This window comes from Rhinolophus sinicus, linkage group LG03, assembly GCF_036562045.2.
Source record: "Rhinolophus sinicus isolate RSC01 linkage group LG03, ASM3656204v1, whole genome shotgun sequence".
NCBI classification, from domain to species: domain Eukaryota; kingdom Metazoa; phylum Chordata; class Mammalia; order Chiroptera; family Rhinolophidae; genus Rhinolophus; species Rhinolophus sinicus.
In genome coordinates, this window is record NC_133753.1 from 10,901,962 (window position 1) to 10,919,171 (window position 17,210).

At 45.7% G+C, this 17,210-nt stretch overlaps 1 protein-coding gene across 2 annotated transcripts in view; it reads left to right on the forward strand.

Annotated features, from left to right (window-relative positions):
• Positions 1-6,037, forward strand: part of FBLN5 (fibulin 5) — a 70,747-nt gene extending 64,710 nt beyond the window's left edge. For both annotated transcript variants that reach the window (XM_019745227.2, XM_019745225.2), the window contains exon 11: positions 5,069-6,037. In XM_019745227.2, the coding sequence (XP_019600786.1) occupies positions 5,069-5,230 (162 nt within the window). In that variant the 3' untranslated portion in view covers positions 5,231-6,037. The remainder of the gene's footprint in view (positions 1-5,068) is intronic.
• The last annotated feature ends 11,173 nt before the right edge of the window (positions 6,038-17,210 follow it).

The following is a 17,210-nucleotide window of genomic DNA, read 5'->3' on the forward strand; positions in this document are numbered from 1 at the left end:
TGCCATTGTAAGGTGGCATTGGTGCTCTCTCTGGGGCAGAGACCCAAATGCTCTTGCTTTCACTGGGTTCTTTGGAGGTTTCCCTGAGGACTGAGCGCTGACTGTTCCCGGATGTGGGTAACACGGCCTCTACTTAGCCACTTGCCTCCCCAAACCTCTCTACCGCTCTTTCTGGTGCTGTGTCCCACACACACTTTCCAGGGGTGGCGGTTGCCTCACCCTGGCTGGCAGACCTTATTTACGTGAGGACACCAGCAGCCACCTCTCACTGTGGTGCCAGGCAGCTCTGAGGCTCTCTAGTCTAGACTTCTCCAGGAGAGAGTCACGTACCCCTCTCCGCATCCGTAAATGTCAGGGGACCCACCATTCCTGAATGGTTCTCTTGAAACCCTCCTGTCCTTGAGGTGGGGGCTGGTAAGTGTGTTTAGTACATGTATATAGGTTGCAGGTGGTGATAGAGGGAGAGAAACATCTGGCTTGGGGCCACAACTTTGCAAATCCTGTATAACAGCCACAGAAACTATAAAAATCCTCTACCTTGTTCGACAGGTGCCAGGCACAGTGCCAAGTGCTTTGCATCTCACTCCTCACCTTCACAGCAATCCTATGTAGAGGGCCTGCTTGACCAACCAGTTTTACAGATGAGAGCACTGAGGCACAGAGAGGCTAAGTAACCTGCCTAAGATCTCACAGCTAGGAAGCACCAGAGCAGGATCAAACCCAGGCAGTCTGGCAACAAAAATTATGTATATTTGTTGTGCAGGGTGGCCTGCGGGTTCTCTGCTCCCACTCCCCACACAAGAACGCAGGACATGGTGAGGCCGAAAAGGAACACCCACGGAGCCATAGATAAGGGAGTCATACCACTACAGTCTCACTGGAGGCTGGATTCACACAACGTGCGACCTGCTGTCCGCTTTTCTGCCAACCGACCAACTCTCCTCAACTCCACCATGCAATCTGCGCTTGCTAGCTCAGCCCCCATCTTCTTGCTAGCCCCCATTTTCTGCTAGCATAGCCATGGCAGTTATATTAGTGGCCAATGGCTCACTGGTTACAGCTGACGGCCAACTAGCCACAGCTGATGGCCATCCAGTCACAGTTGATGGCCATTTACTACCTGAGCCAGCACCTTTCCACGTGAGGCCGAGAGCCTGGAAACTGCATGCCTGGCTCTGTCCCCACAATATTCTTACATTTCTCTTTGGGATGTGGGGTATTTCCACCCACTCTTCTAGCTCTGGGGGTCTCAGCAGAAATTGAGATAACAAGAACAGTCTACTTTAGCATCTAGTAACAATAGAAAGTGTTCAGTAAGCAACAGGTATTATTGTATTGATGGTATTACCGCTGCTGCTGCTGTAAGGAGGTGCTGAGCCCCTGGGCCCTGGAGAAGTTGGCAGTGCTGCCCAAGGGACTGGAGCGTCATGTGGGAGGTGCAGCTTGGTGGCCATTGAGCCTCTCCCCTGAGATTCACTGATTGTATTACAAGCACTTGGGAAGAGCTTCATCTCACCCAGGAGGCAAACCACATCCACACACATGCATGCATGCATACATGCACACATACACCTACCCCATGCATACCCACTTATGTAAGTGCACACATGCAGGCACACACAGCACACATGTGTGTATACCCATGTGCACTACATACACATGCACACATGCTCCTTTCACAAGCGCTGTTTTGTAGTCTGTCACTCTGAGCCCTAGACAGAGGACTGGTGATTGGCCAGGTGATGCAGGGATACAATTTGGGCCAGAGAAAGGAGTATGGTCATGGGGTTTGGACTGTGCCAAAGTGTGCATAGTCTGTGACACACGTGGATCAGATGGCAGGGCCAAGGGAAGCTGACTTGCCATGGTCTGGCTGCTTGCCATGTGTCAGACAGTGCTATTTCACAAGTTGATTCAGAACAAATCCAAGCTTGTGTGGGATCAGGGCCAAGAAGACATATGTTGGTGGGCTGTTTGCAACCTACTCCCACCGTGGTCAACTCCACAGCCTTCGGTTACTACTAATTCCTTCTTCCATCACAGCATTAATTCAGCACCACTCCACTATGTATGCGGCTTTGAGTCAACCACTGAGAGCTCAGGAACAAACAGGATGTAGCCTCTGCCCTTGTGGAGCCCACACTGTAGTGGGGAGGGGACAACCAACCGGGCAAACATTTACAATGCAAAGTGGTGATTCTCAAGTAGAGTAAGTGTTGTGGAACGTGGGGAAAGTGAGAGGTACTGAGAGCTCATCGTAGAGCATAATGGACAGAGCATGATTTTTGGAGGGAGACAATCCAGCACCATGTGCTTGTTTTCTGATCTTAAGTAGTGTACTTAACCTACTTACATGGTAGTGTTATGAGGATTAAATAAGAGATTATGAAAGGTGGTAGCCAAAGGCCTGGTATCAACCATCACCACCACCACCACCACCACCACCACCACCACCACCACCACCATCATCACCACCACCACCACCACCACCACCACCACCACCATCACCACCACCACCACCACCACCACCACCACCACCACCACCATCACCATCACCACCACCACCACCACCGTAATCACCACCACCACTATCACCACCACCATCATCATTTTGCACCATTGACCACCAGGTTCACCAATGACCAAGGGCTCTCAGTGGGAGCTATTTCATTAATTCCCTGACTCTGCCCTAAAAGCCTAGTGAGGAGTGGATGTGGCTATCCTCAGCTCTCCTGGCAGGCACTTGAGCCTTCCCTTGTGCTGTGGGCTGGCCTTTCTCAGGCTGCTGCAGATCTGAGCTTGATGAAGGTCAGACTCACTGACCACTAAGGTTACTTCCAAATGCAAGAGGCAATGATTTCCCATGCTCTGGAGACTCTTACTAGGAAAGCCCAAAGGAACAAGTTGGAAGTTTCCAGTAGTTCCATTACCCCCTCCCAGGCACTGTGGCTCTCCCTCCTGAAGGCTGCCCACAGCTCAGGATTCTCAACCCTTGGCCTTTGTTCATGCAAACAGTGAAAGCTAGTGAGATATTTGTGTATGTAAATGCCATGAGCATTTCCCTGTGTGGCTGTACCCTCGGGAGTCCTGGCCCAGGGCGCCAAGATTTTGCAAGAGTTGACAAGGAAGTCTGAATGATCCTCTGCGTGAGCAAGTGCCAGTTGTGCTGATGCTGACGGGAACAGAGAGAGCTGATGCCAAGAGGAAATTGCATCAGCAGATACAGCAGAGGTCTCAGTACCTGGCTGGCACCTGTCTGCCAGCCCCACCTTTGACATATGTGTGGCAGCTTGTGGGGATGTCTAGAACTTTATAGAGAGCCCTCCCTCTGTGGAGACAGATAAAGCACCTGGTGCAGCCAAGTTTCTCGATTTTGCAGAGCCTCTTATTTTCAGTTTTTTGGGTACAGCGCTGGGCTCTGCAGCTTGCAGGAAGTGATTGTCCAGCATGCTTGTTCCTTCATGCTCTTTCTTCTCTAGGGACCCACTATCTGGTCATTGCACTGAACCCCAAGCACATCTCCTTAAGGGCAGTGCTAAGGAGAAAAAAATAAACACACCTCAGTCTCTTCTGATCATTGTTATGCAGTGAAATAGGCTTGGGGTTTGGGGTGGGACAGAAGCACCCGAATGAAATCCCTTGGCTCTGTTCCTGACGAGTTGGGTGACCCTAAGCAATTACTTAACCTCATTGGGCCTCAGTTTGCTTATTTATAAAATGAGGAAATAATGAGACACCTTTCGTAGGACAGCCAGGATCCCTAGTCTGGGTCCTGTGCTTTTTCAGATGAGTACCTCTCAATCGTTAATGTACCCATGAATCACCTGGGGATTGTGTTAAGCTGCAGATTCTGGCTCAGTAGGTCTGGGGGCAGGGGTTGAGATCCTGCATTTCTAACAAGCTCCCTGGTGATACTGATGGATGCTACTGGTCCAGGGACTGCACATTGAGTAGCAAGTCCTTTCAGAGTTGTCATGGGTATTAAATAAGCACATGTACGTAAAAGTGTCCAGAAGAGTGCCTCATGCATGGTGGGTGCTCAGTTGATATCAGTCTGCTCTCCCTACCTCCTCAGAAGTTTTAGAAAAAGATTCAGTGAAGGAGAAAAGTTTACGTGAAATTATTAGGATCACAGCGATAGGGTCACAGAATGGCAAAGCTGGAGGTGACTACAGTGTCCAGACAGGAGCCTCAGCAGGGGCTGCAAATTGGAACCACCTGGAGGCCCGTAAACAAGTTACACTTTCCTCAGACATCATCGAAAAACCACTGAGGCAGAAAATCTTGGAATGGGTCCCAGGAATTGCTAAAAAAAAAAAAAAAAAAAAAAAAAGTGTCTGAAATCCTTTAGAGGCTGTTTACTTGGGAACCACTGATCTGGTACAAACCCTCATTGTAGAGATGAGGCCTTGAGCTGTGAAGTGACAACCTTAAGTCACACAGTTAGTTCCATCAATTATCTGTTTTTTCATTCAAGACATATTTATTGAGCATCTACTGTGTGCGAGGCACCATGCTGGGTTTTAGGGGATTCACTGGTGACAAACCTGGCCCTGATCTGAGCTCTACGGAGGTCATGGTCTAGTGGGGACCTACACATCGGACGTGGACCAAGTAAACAGTGTGCACAGTGACACATGGTAATGGATATGTACCGTCCTATGCAAAGTAGCAGGTACAATGGCAAAGGATCAAGGGTGGGGGCAACTTAGATTGAGGAAAGCAGGGAAAGCTCCTCTGAGGACGTGACATTTCCAGCTGAGACCTGAAGAGTTAGCAGGAAAGAGCCAGGTGAAGCGTGGGCAAAGCCGGGAAGAGTGGCACCAAGGAGATGCCATTGTGACTGCAGGGGGCAAGGGGGAGGACCCTGACCGAGGCTGCAGAGGGAGGCTGCAGCCTGACCACCTGGGGCTCCTGTGAGAGGCCGCGTGGCCACATCTCCTGCCAGATAGCTGTCTGCTTCCCGCGCCTTCTGTGCCGTTGCTCAGCAGCTTCTGGGGTCCCGTTTACCCTGCCCTCTTAGGTTGGTCAGGCCTTCTCTAACAAGTGTCCTCGGTTTTGTCCACAGCAAACGGGCCCCATCAGTGCCACTCTGGTGATGACACGCCCCATCAAAGGGCCCCGGGACATAGAGCTAGACTTGGAAATGGTCACTGTCAACACCGTCGTCAACTTCAGAGGGAGTTCCGTGATCCGACTGCGGATACACGTGTCGCAGTACCCGTTCTGAGCCTGGGGCTGGAGCCTGACACTGCCTCTCAACTGCACCAAGGGACAGAGAAGAGAAGACATGAGAGGGAGAATGAGAGCGAGACAGACGTTACTACGCCTTTCCTGCTGAACGTTTCCAAAGAAGTCGGCCCCAATGTCCTGACCCAGCCTGTATTATTGTAGACCTGTCACTCTGAAGGACACGCTCCCCCCAGTTCCTCCAATGCAGTTATCAAAAAGTATTATCATTGGCACCCTGACCTGAATTGACGGAGATTTTTCGAGGCCTTCAGTTTATTTTCCTATTTTTTTTTCCCAAAGAAAATAGATTAGGTTTGCTGGGATCTGAGTCCATGTTCCAAGACTGTGAACAGCTTCCTCTCACCTCTTCCACGCCTTCTGTCTCTCGCTGATGCTGCTTTGCAAGGGCCCAAAGGACGCCGTGTGTAGCTAGTTTGCTTCTTGTATGTACAGAGAAGGCTATGGAAAGAAACCACTGTAGGATCTGAGGGTTTTTAAAGAGTCTATTTCAAAACCATGTCTGGTATTTCCAGCCGTAAAAGAAGTTTTAGTTGTCGTGAAATTTGTATAACTGTTTAATCCTTTCTTGTTCATTTTGAGGTGTTTTTTTTTTTAAAGTAATAAGTGGTAGAATTCCTTCAAAAGGCCTTCAGACACATGTTATGTTCTGTCTTCCTGAACCCAGTCTCCTCCATTTTAGCCCAGTGTTTTCTTTGAGGACCCCGTAATCATGCTTTCTTTGGAATTTTTTACCCAACTGGGTTGGAAGGCAGAGGTCTCCAAACTGATTAAATATTCGAAGAGATTTTGTGTTTGGTTCATTTTGACATCACAGATGATTCAGCATTTGGGGTTGGTTCTGGTTCTCTTTAAACCTGTTTATTGTGTACTGGCTTGAAAAACTCTCAGACAGCTTGATCAGCATTTATAACTTGGGCACATGACAAAGAGGGGCGGGCTGAAATGGGGTGCAGAAGTTAGGGGGAAGCATCAGCCCTGAATCCTATTTCACTAGGTTAGAAAACAACCAGCAGTGCCTCTGTTATGTGGATTATTTCCAAGAACTCTTCCAGAATAGGAATGTATTCAAGTTCCTTCATTTTAAAACAATTTTTTAAACATTTATTAGTTTCAGGTGTACAAAACAATGTAATAGTTAGACATTTATCATTTATATCCCTCACACAGTGGTAAACCCCCTCCCCCATTTACTACCCCTCTGACATCGCATGCAGCCGTTACATTTCCACTGTCTCTATTCCTAATGCTGTACTCCACTTCTTGTAACTATATCTGTATATAAAACTGTAGTTGACATTCATTATTGTTCAGCTTCAGCTTCCGGTGTACAGTGCAGTGATCAGGCATCTACATCATCCCTGAGGTGGTCTCCCTAATGAGACATCAAGTTCCTTGAAATCTGTTCCTCAACCCTGATTGCATAGTCAGGTAACTAGTGCAGCTTTTAAGAAAAAACGGATTTCCTGGGCGTCGCCCCCAAAGATTCTGATAGAGTCAGTCTTAATTAGGGCCCAGGCATCAGGAATTTTTATAACGCTAACAAATAGCTAGAGTTGAGAACACATGGTTAAGCGCCTTATCAAGAGAGGGAGACAAATATGGCCCCCAGTCCAGGTCAAGTTGCCCTTAAACATCTTTTCGGTTTGTAGGGTTCATCATCCTTTTCCTGATGAGGGACTCCGGATTTCCTTCAAGTGTCAGAGCCCCAGGCAAGTCACAGATGAGAGAACAGGTGGGCACAGCTGCCTTTGTGTCTCATCCCAGAAGTTGACCTGAGGCTTCAGAAGGAGCCTTCCCCAATGGCCGAAGTTGAGTCCATAGGGTAGATCTGTGGGTGCTCCCATTCTACCTGTTAGGATATATAAAAAACCTACTGTGTGCCAGGAACTATGCCTTGGATTCTTAGGGTTAACAGATGTTTCATAGATTCTTAATAACCGGTTCTTCAGTAGAGGGAATAGCATGTTTGGCTTACCCAGAGAGCATTTCTCACGCCCATGCCACACACCTAACTTTGCTACTGGCTGTTGTTATTTTTATTTTTTTCTCTAAAACTAATCACATTCAAGCCATTCCCTATTGTGCTCCTTCAGCAGGTCCAAGTGATTTTAACAAGAACATTAACAACAAATGGCTCAGAATGCCCCATTCCACAGCTCGGAAGAGAATGGACAATTTCCTGCAGACTTGCCAGCACAGGGCCCTAGCTCAGCTCTAGAGCAAAGAGCCCCGAGTCTGGGCTCCCTTATATGAGGAGGCTGAAATATCAGGAATGGGCGTGGAGTTAGGGATGCTGAAGGTTTTTGTGAGCTTTGCGCCCAACAGCTAATTACTGACGCAGGCTCAACACAGCCCACGGGCAAGGTTTCCTTGAACTTCTGGAAGACAGGGGAAGCTTCGTCTTGGTGACTTGAGGACCCATTGGTTTCACAGGTGCTACATTTGGAGCCAGGCCTGAGTCTCTGGGGCTTGCATTTTATTTGTCCATGTCAAAATGTGGCTTCCTGCTTCTAAGAAAAAAGACACAGGGAGACTCATAAACGCAGGCTCAGAGGGCTTCTTGGGCTTCATGTTGCTCTTTCCAAACATGGTCTGATGAATTCAATGTAAGTGAATCAGAAGCATGTGGGATCAATTTACCTTAAAATACACTTGGGCCTAAAAATTAAGGGAAAAACACTCAGGGGCAAAGTGTGTGCCATAAGGCCAAACCCCAAACATTTGGGAAACAGTTCCAGAGGCTCCCAGAACCCCAAAAGCTGTTTGCTTCACCCACCCCTGGGGAATAGACGAGTGTTATTATTTTCACAAGACTGGGGATAAGCCTGGTCATTGAATGACGGCATTGTGCTCCCTGCGCTGGAGTCTGTGAGGCCGGCTGTTCCATTGAACCCTGAGCTATCTGGGTGTTCCACGCCCGTCCCTGGTCAGCTTTGCTCCATTGCCGAGCTGGGCTGAGAACTTGTCATCGGAGCCCTGCTCTCCATCAGGTCCTGAAGACTGAAGCATTCTGTGGGGGCAGGGGCCCCAGGTTAAGAGCTGGGGCACCTGCAAAAGTCCTTGTGTTACCACCTAATCTTCCGGGTTCAACATGGATGAAAACTTCCATTCAGCTGCCTCTAATTCTCAAGTTTTGTGATTCCTTGAAATGTACTTTGGGGATGACAGCCAGCATTTCCATTAAACTGCAATTTTAGAGTTTCGCAGTGGTTTGCCAGTCATAACACTTTCTAATTGGTATGGAATCCACTTACCTGTTGCCTCTCTGTCCTGGGTAACGTACATACTTAGAAATGTTCTTAGGTAACTGCCTTGGCCTTTGGGATGTTACTTTCCTAGATGTTGAAAACGTCTTAATAGGTCTGATGACTTCGTTTTTCAGAGGCTTAAATGTATTTTTGTGGCCTGAGTGTTGAAGTGTGTATAGGTTCTTCCTGACCGAAGAGGGTCACCCAGAGAGAGGGAACATGACAAAGGAGCAACTATTCTCGACTCGACTCTCAACACATGAAATCCCTGTTGGTAAAGGTTTTTGTCTTAAGGGGAGACAAAATGATGTTGGTTGGATTTGAATGCTTATTAAGACCTATCTATTTTATATAACAAAAAATTGTTAGGAATATCCAGATACAAATTTGAAATTTAGAATATGATACCTCATGTGGGGACAGAGCCCCAGAGAGTAGTTTACAGGCTCTCGGCCTCACGTGAAGGGGTACTGGCTCGGGTGGTGAATGGCCGTCGGCTGTGGCAGATTGGCCGTCGGCTGTGGCCGGTTAGCCAATTGGCCGCTGGTATAACTGCTGCGACTACGGAGGAGCCGAGCAGAGCCGAGGAGAGCCGAGGAGAGTGGAAGAGGAGAGCCGAGAGAGAGGAACAGAGGAGAGAGTGGAGAAGAGTCGTCGGTCGGTCGGTTGGCGGAAAAGCGGACGGCAGGTCGGCGTCCGGTGGGCCCAGCCTCCAGTGAGACCGTGGTGGTATGGCTCCGCTACCTATGGCTCCTTGGGTGTTCCTTTTTGGCCTCACCATATCCTGCGTTCTTGTGTGGGGAGCGGGAGCAGAGACCCCGCAGGCTGCCCCGCCTGAAAGATGGCGCAGCAAGAAGGCCTCCGCGCACGACAAATGGCGCAGCGAGCAGGGTCTCCCGCAGGACACCTCATGTTTAGATTTATCAAATGCATTGAAAGGAAACACAAAACCAATGTTAGGTGAAAATTTTCTTCTTGATACGGTTTGTATGGACTTTGAAATGCAATGTTTTCTTTTCTAAAAAGAAAAGGAGCAAACATTTAATAAAACTCTTCATTATTTTGGAATTGGCCAAAGCTCATCAACTACAAACAAATATCCAGATCATTCCTTCTTGTTGATATTTTTGTTCTCAGATTTCTTTGTGCCTTTACTTAGCAGATGGCTATCTTCATTAGGATCCCTGAGAAACTAAATGACGTTTTTTAAAAAAATAAATAACCAAGAGGTTTCAGGACAAAGGGAGTGCACAGAAACCAGATTTATCACTTTGGTAGCTTTTATCATGATAACAGCCTCGAAGTTAGAATCTTTGACTTGCTAATGCTTTCTGATAATGAATCTTCACCAACAGCCATCAGTAAAATAAACCATTAGGCTGAGAAAATAGGTGTCAATACAGGAATGATCACTAATTTGCCACTGATGTCCTCTCATAGAAGGGAATCACATGTTGACAGGCAGTGACAAACAGCACTTTCTTCCAGAATTCGGAATATTTTTGAGCAGTATTGTAAAATAAAGGCAGGGGTAAATTGTACATCAGTGCAAACACCAAGGTCATTATGGTACCTATTTATCAAGATCTGATAAATTATTCATTAATTAATACTGATTTAAGGCCAGAGAGTCACTGGATAGCTTGATGCCATTTAAAAGTAGTTTTTGTTTGTATTGTTTTGATTTCAACTTAGCCTTTTTTTTCTAATTTTTACTATGTACCCTTCTACTTAGGATGCATTTGATGTTTTTGAACTGTCTTATATCACATGGTAACAACTATACTTTCAACAGGTGCCTTGAGTACTTCCGAGTTTTAATGTACAAACCGTTTATAATTAATCCTTACAGAGGAATGTGGATTGCTGTTACATTTGTGAAATAGAACATTCCCTGCTCTTAAAAATGTGTCCAAAAAAGCCATCATGGAAACCAAGCTGTGGTATTTGCAAATAACTTAGCTCTTTACAGTGAACCTGTAGTCTTATGTTTTTGTTTTGTCTTGTTTTGTTTTCTTCTAGCTCCACCTTGAAAAATCTCCCCGCAGAGATTTCCACCCAGTATCTCACCAGTCTTTCTGAAAAGCAGACCAGTAACACTGGTGCATTTTTATATGCAAAGGCACTATTGAAATGATAATCCTTTCAATGAAACCATGGTTAGTCGAGATGTTCCTTTCAGCTCAGAATTTATACATATTTGGGGAGAGCTAGACTCCCTTGCTTCCTGCCTTTTTTCCTGTTGGAACTTTGGAATGTATTATCTTTTAAGAGCCCTCAGGACCATTTAAAAAACACACAAAAAACTTGGTGGCATCATTTTTCATCATAAAAGCAAGGACTTTTCACAAGTTCGTGGTGAAGTGCTCTCAGGTGTACTTCAAGAATTTTGTGACAATAAGGCACAGCAAAAAGGACCAAAAAGGTTGCCTCATTTGGAGCAACTGTAGAGACGGGGCAGGCCCTGGGAGGCGAGGAAGTGCTCCTTCCAGCTAATACTGAGCTGATACTCTGCTAATACTCAGCTAATAAATTCTTTGCCCTTCACACTCATTCCCTTCAGCTGCGTGCTCCCATCTTGGGGAATCACCTCCAGGCTGCTCCTGTTCTTATTTTCATCAGACTTCACTCAGCCCCACTCCACTCCTTTGTTGGTTCTTCAACAACTTGCTGAAGGCTGAGGTGGGAGAGGAGAGAAGGATGGAGATGGACGGCGCTGTTCTCTTGTTCCTCCTCCCGAGGTTGAACTCTGCTTCCACACTCTATTTTTGAGTAAGGTCAAGGGCTTGGCAGAGGCCTCCGCTCCCCTCCTCCTCCTCCTCCTCTCTTCTCTCTCTTCTTTCCTTCTCTGCACTGCCTCCCCACCCCCACCCCCACTCGATCTGCATCCCAAGTTTGGAAGTTCGCAGTCATGGCGAGGTCCTGTCCGGTGAGAGCAAAGCTGGGCCCAAGGGGCAAAGTACAAGCTATCGATGCATTTTGACCTCTCCTCCCTTTAGCTTCTCTGTTCTTCTCTCCCAACCTCACAGAATCTCTCCGCAGTCTCCAGAACACCCCTTCGTGAGCAAAGCCATGGCTTCCTTTGTCTCCTGTTGTCCAGGGTCAGAAAAGAAAGTATGTCTATCCAGTGATCTGACCCTGGCCTTCCCTGTGGCTGTTCTTCATGAGGATTCTCTCTCAGGGTTCCTTCTGCTCTCTGGTTTCTCCATTCCAGGGTCGGCTTCATTCCTACACCCCTTGTCTAGGAGCCAGGCTACCCCACTCATTCCCACAAATGCATATTTAAAAAATCTTTCTAGCCCTCCCTTTGTCCCTTTGTCCATCATGGCATCTAGTGGCTTGACCAGGTATCTAGTATATTCCTTAGGTATTCTGGAGCAGAGAGGCTGGAAAAAACTAGAGTCCCTTTGGACTAGAGCCTCAGGATAGGGCACAGTCTCCAGAGACCTGGGTCTCTTTGCCAATAACAAATAACTCTTAACTTCCTTTGTGAAACGTAGTCTAACACTCTTCACAGATTACAGAATTATTCACCCAAGTGATTCCCAAATAGTACATATGTGGTTTTATGGACAAGATGAATTCCATTTTAAACTTACATCCTTAAAAACATTTTTGTTTTATATACATGTAGTGAAATGCGTAGATCTTAATTACACAGTTAGATATCCTTGGACAGACAGGATGTGTTGAACTTGAGGTGATTGTCAGACATCCAGGTGGAGGTATTCTGAAGATGGTCAGAATTATGTATTAAAGGAGGAAGTTTGGTGCTAGAGACTGAACACTCAGGGGATGAGATGAGGTGGCTCCTCAGTGATGAGAAACCTGAGGATGCCTTCTTCTATCTGAACAATTAAATGCACTCTGAAAGCAGTCATCCACTCACGGCGAGTCAGTAAATTGCTTTCTGAGTGAGTGACGGGGGCTCCTATTCCCAGTACATACCACACAGGAGGAAAGAATGCTAAAATAAACAAAGTGACTCATGGCCTAATATGAAAACTGATAATTGCATTAACCATGCGTTTATTAGCTTCCTGAAACAGCAGAGTCCTTTTCTAATTAACCCATGAGGCAAATAAATGTTCTTGGTTGGAGGTTAGCGTTCATTTCTCCCCAAAGTATACTGCATTTCATTAAGTGTATAGCAAAAATTGTACTGGCCTTAGAAATTATGGTGATATGGTGGGAAGATCTCTTGTCTGGAAGTCTAGACATCTTTGGTTCTTTTTTCATCTCTCTCCGGAAAAAGAGAGATCTTTTCTAGGTCTCTGTTGATGTAGGGCAAGTCACTTGGCTTCTCTGAGCTCAGATCCTTCCTTTGTAACATGCAGAAAATCTTCATCCTGGATCTTACATTCACTCAACTCCTCAGCAAATATTTGTCAGGTTTCTACTCTGTTCCTGGCTCTGGTCTGGTTAAGAATCTCTGCGCTAACAATTCTTTGCTCTGGCCCCTGGCCAGGTAGCCATCACTCTCAAGTTAAAAACATGCCTGTGTTCCTTGGGCTAGAGGAGAGAACAGTGAGCTGTGCACCACTCAGGTTCTCAATAGGAATTTTGTCTTGAGTCAGACAGCGGGGCGTAATAGTGCCAGTCCGGTGAGGCAGAGGGAACACTGGAATTGGACTTGAACAGACCTGGATTTCCATCCCAGTTCTGCCACTTACTGGTTTGTGGCCTGGAATAAGTCGCTTAGATTCTCCGAGCCTCATTTTCCTTATCTGTTAAATGGGGATAAAGATACTCATCTCCATGTTGTTTTCAGAAATAGGATGATGTGGTGGGAATGATTTTCTTCTCTATTGTCCTAACAAGTCTTGCCCCATGCCTTTCTTCACTTCAAATGTTGTAATATCAAAGCCATTCACCTGAGCCATGACTTAGTTTATAATCAGTTCCCGGAACTTGGAGGACCAAAGTGGCCTTACTTCCCTCAGCACACTCTCAGCAATTTCCTTCTCACTCCATTTCATTTCATTTCATTTCATTTCATTTCATTTCATTTCATTTCATTTCATTTCACTTCACTTCACTTCACTTCACTTCACTTCACTTCACTTCACTTCACTTCATTTCATTTCATTTCATTTCAATTTCATTGTATTTCATTTAATTTAATTTCACTGAGACTTGAAATTAGGTCCATTTCATCTCCACTTTCTACAAAATGGGAATGTGGTTTCTAGCAACATTTTCACTTTTCCAATACACTATGGATACTCCAGGGAGGTCGTTTTAATTGAATTTTATTGATAATACTTCCATATAGCTCACGACAGCTCAAAGGATCTAGAAATTATGTCATGAGATCCAATTACCTGTTTACAACGAGGAATCAGAGGCTGGGGGTAGGGGATTGACTAGCTCCAGGTCACACAGAAGAGAATCAATTCACTTACATGCCTATTTTTAACAAATCGGTTTCTTTGGTGGAAAAGCATATTGCAGAACAGCTGCTGGAGCAGACTCCTAGATTTAACATGGTGGCTGTCACAACAACTTCACAGCACCATGATGATGAAGTGGCTGGTGACACATTGGACGTGCTGCTCACATTTATGGATTCTTCTGGCCTTTAAAGAAATGTTTCTGCATTACAGAGCAGAAAAAGACCGGGGACTGGACTTAAGCAGTGGTTTAACGGTGATTTCACTGTGCGACTCATCCTCTGGGCCAGCTTCCCACAACAATCGGCCACACGAGGTCCCTCCTCCAGGCAAGGAGATTGCTCTGGACTGCAGCAGCCCAGTACCTTGGGAGCGGCTTCAGCTAATGAGGGAAGAATACATCTTGGACAAACTGGCTCTGTTTTGCACCTTTGCATTAACGTTAAATATGGGTGGGTAAAAAAAAAAAAAGAAGAAAAAAAAAGACCTGATCCTCCTAGGGCCTGTTTCTCCTGAAAAACCTTGTGTTCAGGAACCCTAGTACTCCTCCCCAGGTAGATGCCTCTCTCAGGGGTTTCTGAGTTGGGCTCCTCTGGAGCGAGCCCACATCCAGCGTTCCACCTGGGGGCCCCGGCCCAGCACCCATGTTGGTGTCAGCACCCACCATCACCAGCCCCGTTTGACCCAGCAGACTTTGCATACATTTGTGCACTCACAGCTTTTGACCTGAGTCAAAGTTTAGTCCTTCCGCCTCAATGGGGTTTTTGACTGTTTGGGAGTATCTCTGTAGGGTGTTATTGAGCCAGCTGCCTGTCTTGAGATTTCTAGAGCTCCTATTATCACAGCTAGTCTTGGCTGTGGGACTCAGCTGAGAGATGTACTTTACCCACAAGCTACGTGTGAAAATCAATTCCTAGTCTTATGTTTTCAGTCTTTGTATCACTATGTCTTCCGCTGATATAGCCCCCCTGTAACCAGAACTCTCTTTTAAGCGTTTTTGAAACAACATTTTTAAAAAAAATGACTACTCAGGCTAACCTAGTGGATATAATCTTGGGACTTCCATGGTTACCCATTTAAAGATCAAAGTATTATATGCTGTGTGCTTTTTAGTTGTTAGTGCTCTAAAGGCTCCTGTTTTACTGGAATGTGCTTGTGCTGGAAGGAGACTAACAGGTATTCTTTTCTTATAGCATTTAAGTGTGTGGATTTGCTTAAAATCCTTTCTGTAGAAATTAGTTCGTTAGGTTTTCTGTTGGGGTAGGAGCTCTGCAATTCCTCTTCCTGTCAGTCTTCCTACTAAGATTGTGTTTTCCTGGTCTAGCTCAGCAGGAATTGGAGAGAGCAAACAGCTTTATTGGTCCTCTATCTGCTTTGATTAGTACATTGGCTTAGTACAATGTTTGACAGAACATTATTGACCAGAAATCACTCATGTCACAGCTTTAGAAAAAAGAGAGTTCCATAGTAGTTCAATTCCCAATGTACACCTTGATTTTTTTTTTTTTTTTTTTTTTTTTTTTTTAAGTAAAAGCAAGAATTTGTACCGACTTTTCACTTGGCTCTTCTGGTTTTAAAGAATGAACTAAAGGTTATGTGTTTTCTGTACTGATGTGGTGTTTATTAAACACTTTCGTACGATAAAAAAAAAAAAAGAACCATGATGCAGAGAGAGAAGCAGAAAGGGTTCCCACCTGTGCTCTGTTCTTTCGAGTTAATTAGGGTCATGAGCCAGAAGCCATGGTTTAGGCAGCTCTGGGTGGCAGTGGAGGCAATTTTTGGTGACACTGCATGAGGCCTACCGTGCACCTCTTCCTCTCCTGCTCCCTCCCTCCCTCTCCACACTTTTTCTTTTCTTACTTCCCAGGCTTATCTTGATTTATTTTGTTTACCAAGTCTTGTGTTGGATCCTTCGCCCTGACTCTAAAGAGCTGTTCTTTCTTTCTCCTTGGTTTCCCTTCAGAAACTCATCGGTGTTACTTAATCATCTCCCCACCTTTTTTCCTTTTGTTCTTCCTTCTCTTCCATCTTCTCTGTTTTCCCCTCTCCCAAGTGTCCTTCTTTTATTGGTAACCCAGAAGTCAGCGGTTGTCTCCTGGCCTAAGAGATCTGGATAGTATTACGTTGAAGTCTTCATTGCATGCCCTTTGGAATTTCAAAGCCCTCCCAGATTTCTGAACATCCCCTTGAGAGGTGGAGGGAGCATTTACTTTCATCTCTGACTCCCAACTCCGAACTTCTCTTGAATTTGTTCGGTTCATAGACCATTTCACCAAACACCTCTCCTTCCCCAGTCTCTTGTCAGTTGACCTGACATGAAACTGCCTGTCTCTTAATTTCCACAAAAACAAGATGAAACAACACTGTAGTGGATTGAATAATGTTCCCTCAAATTTCATGTCTGCCTAGAACATCAGAATATGACTTTCTTTGAAAATAGGGTCTTTGCACACGTAATTAATCAAGTTAAGATGAGATCATACTGGAATAGGGTGAGCCCTAAATCCAATGACTAATATCCTTGTAGGAAGAGGAGAGGACACACAAAGATATAAGAGAAAAAAGGCCATGCTAAGATGGAGGCAGAGTTGGAATGATGTAGCTACAAGCCAAAGAATGCCAAGGACTTCCAGGAACCACCAGAAGCTAGAAGAGAAGCGAGGTAGGATTCTTTCCTAGAACCTTCAGAGGAAGCCTGGTGCTGTTGACACTTTGATTTTGTACTTCCAGCCTCCAGAACTGTGAGAGAATATATTTCTGGTGTTTCAAGCCAAGTTGGTGGTATTTTGTTACAGTGGCTTTAGGAAACTAACACAAACGCCATTTACACTTGAACATGTGGTCAACTTTACTGAGGGTTTGAGAGTGGAACAGAGAGGAATTTACTTCTCAGTTCTCCAGCTCTGCTGTTTCAATGGCTCCCTCTTTCAACATCAACTTATCTCCTCATCCCTCCTTCCTGTGAAGTCCCCAAACTCCAAATCCATCTTACTCTCCGTAGTATGTAGCACTCCTACTCTCAAACTCAACTTCCAGCCCACCATCCAGGCCAAACCCTTCCAGATGTTCAGCTGCACAAACATAATTTGTAGGGAACAGCAGCTCCCTCTCAGAAGGGAGATGTGGATTTAAAAAGCTATTCCTGTTCCCATTTTAAGAAGACATATTTCTTCTTGATTTCCTGTCCTTCAGGCTACCAAAGAAAAAGGGGTGGCAGACTCTGTCTTCCTTTACCCACACCCCACTCCTTAGAATACTCAGGGTATGCATTGTGGAGGCCGAGAGGAACCTGTCTGTCTGTTAGTCAGTGGGTGCT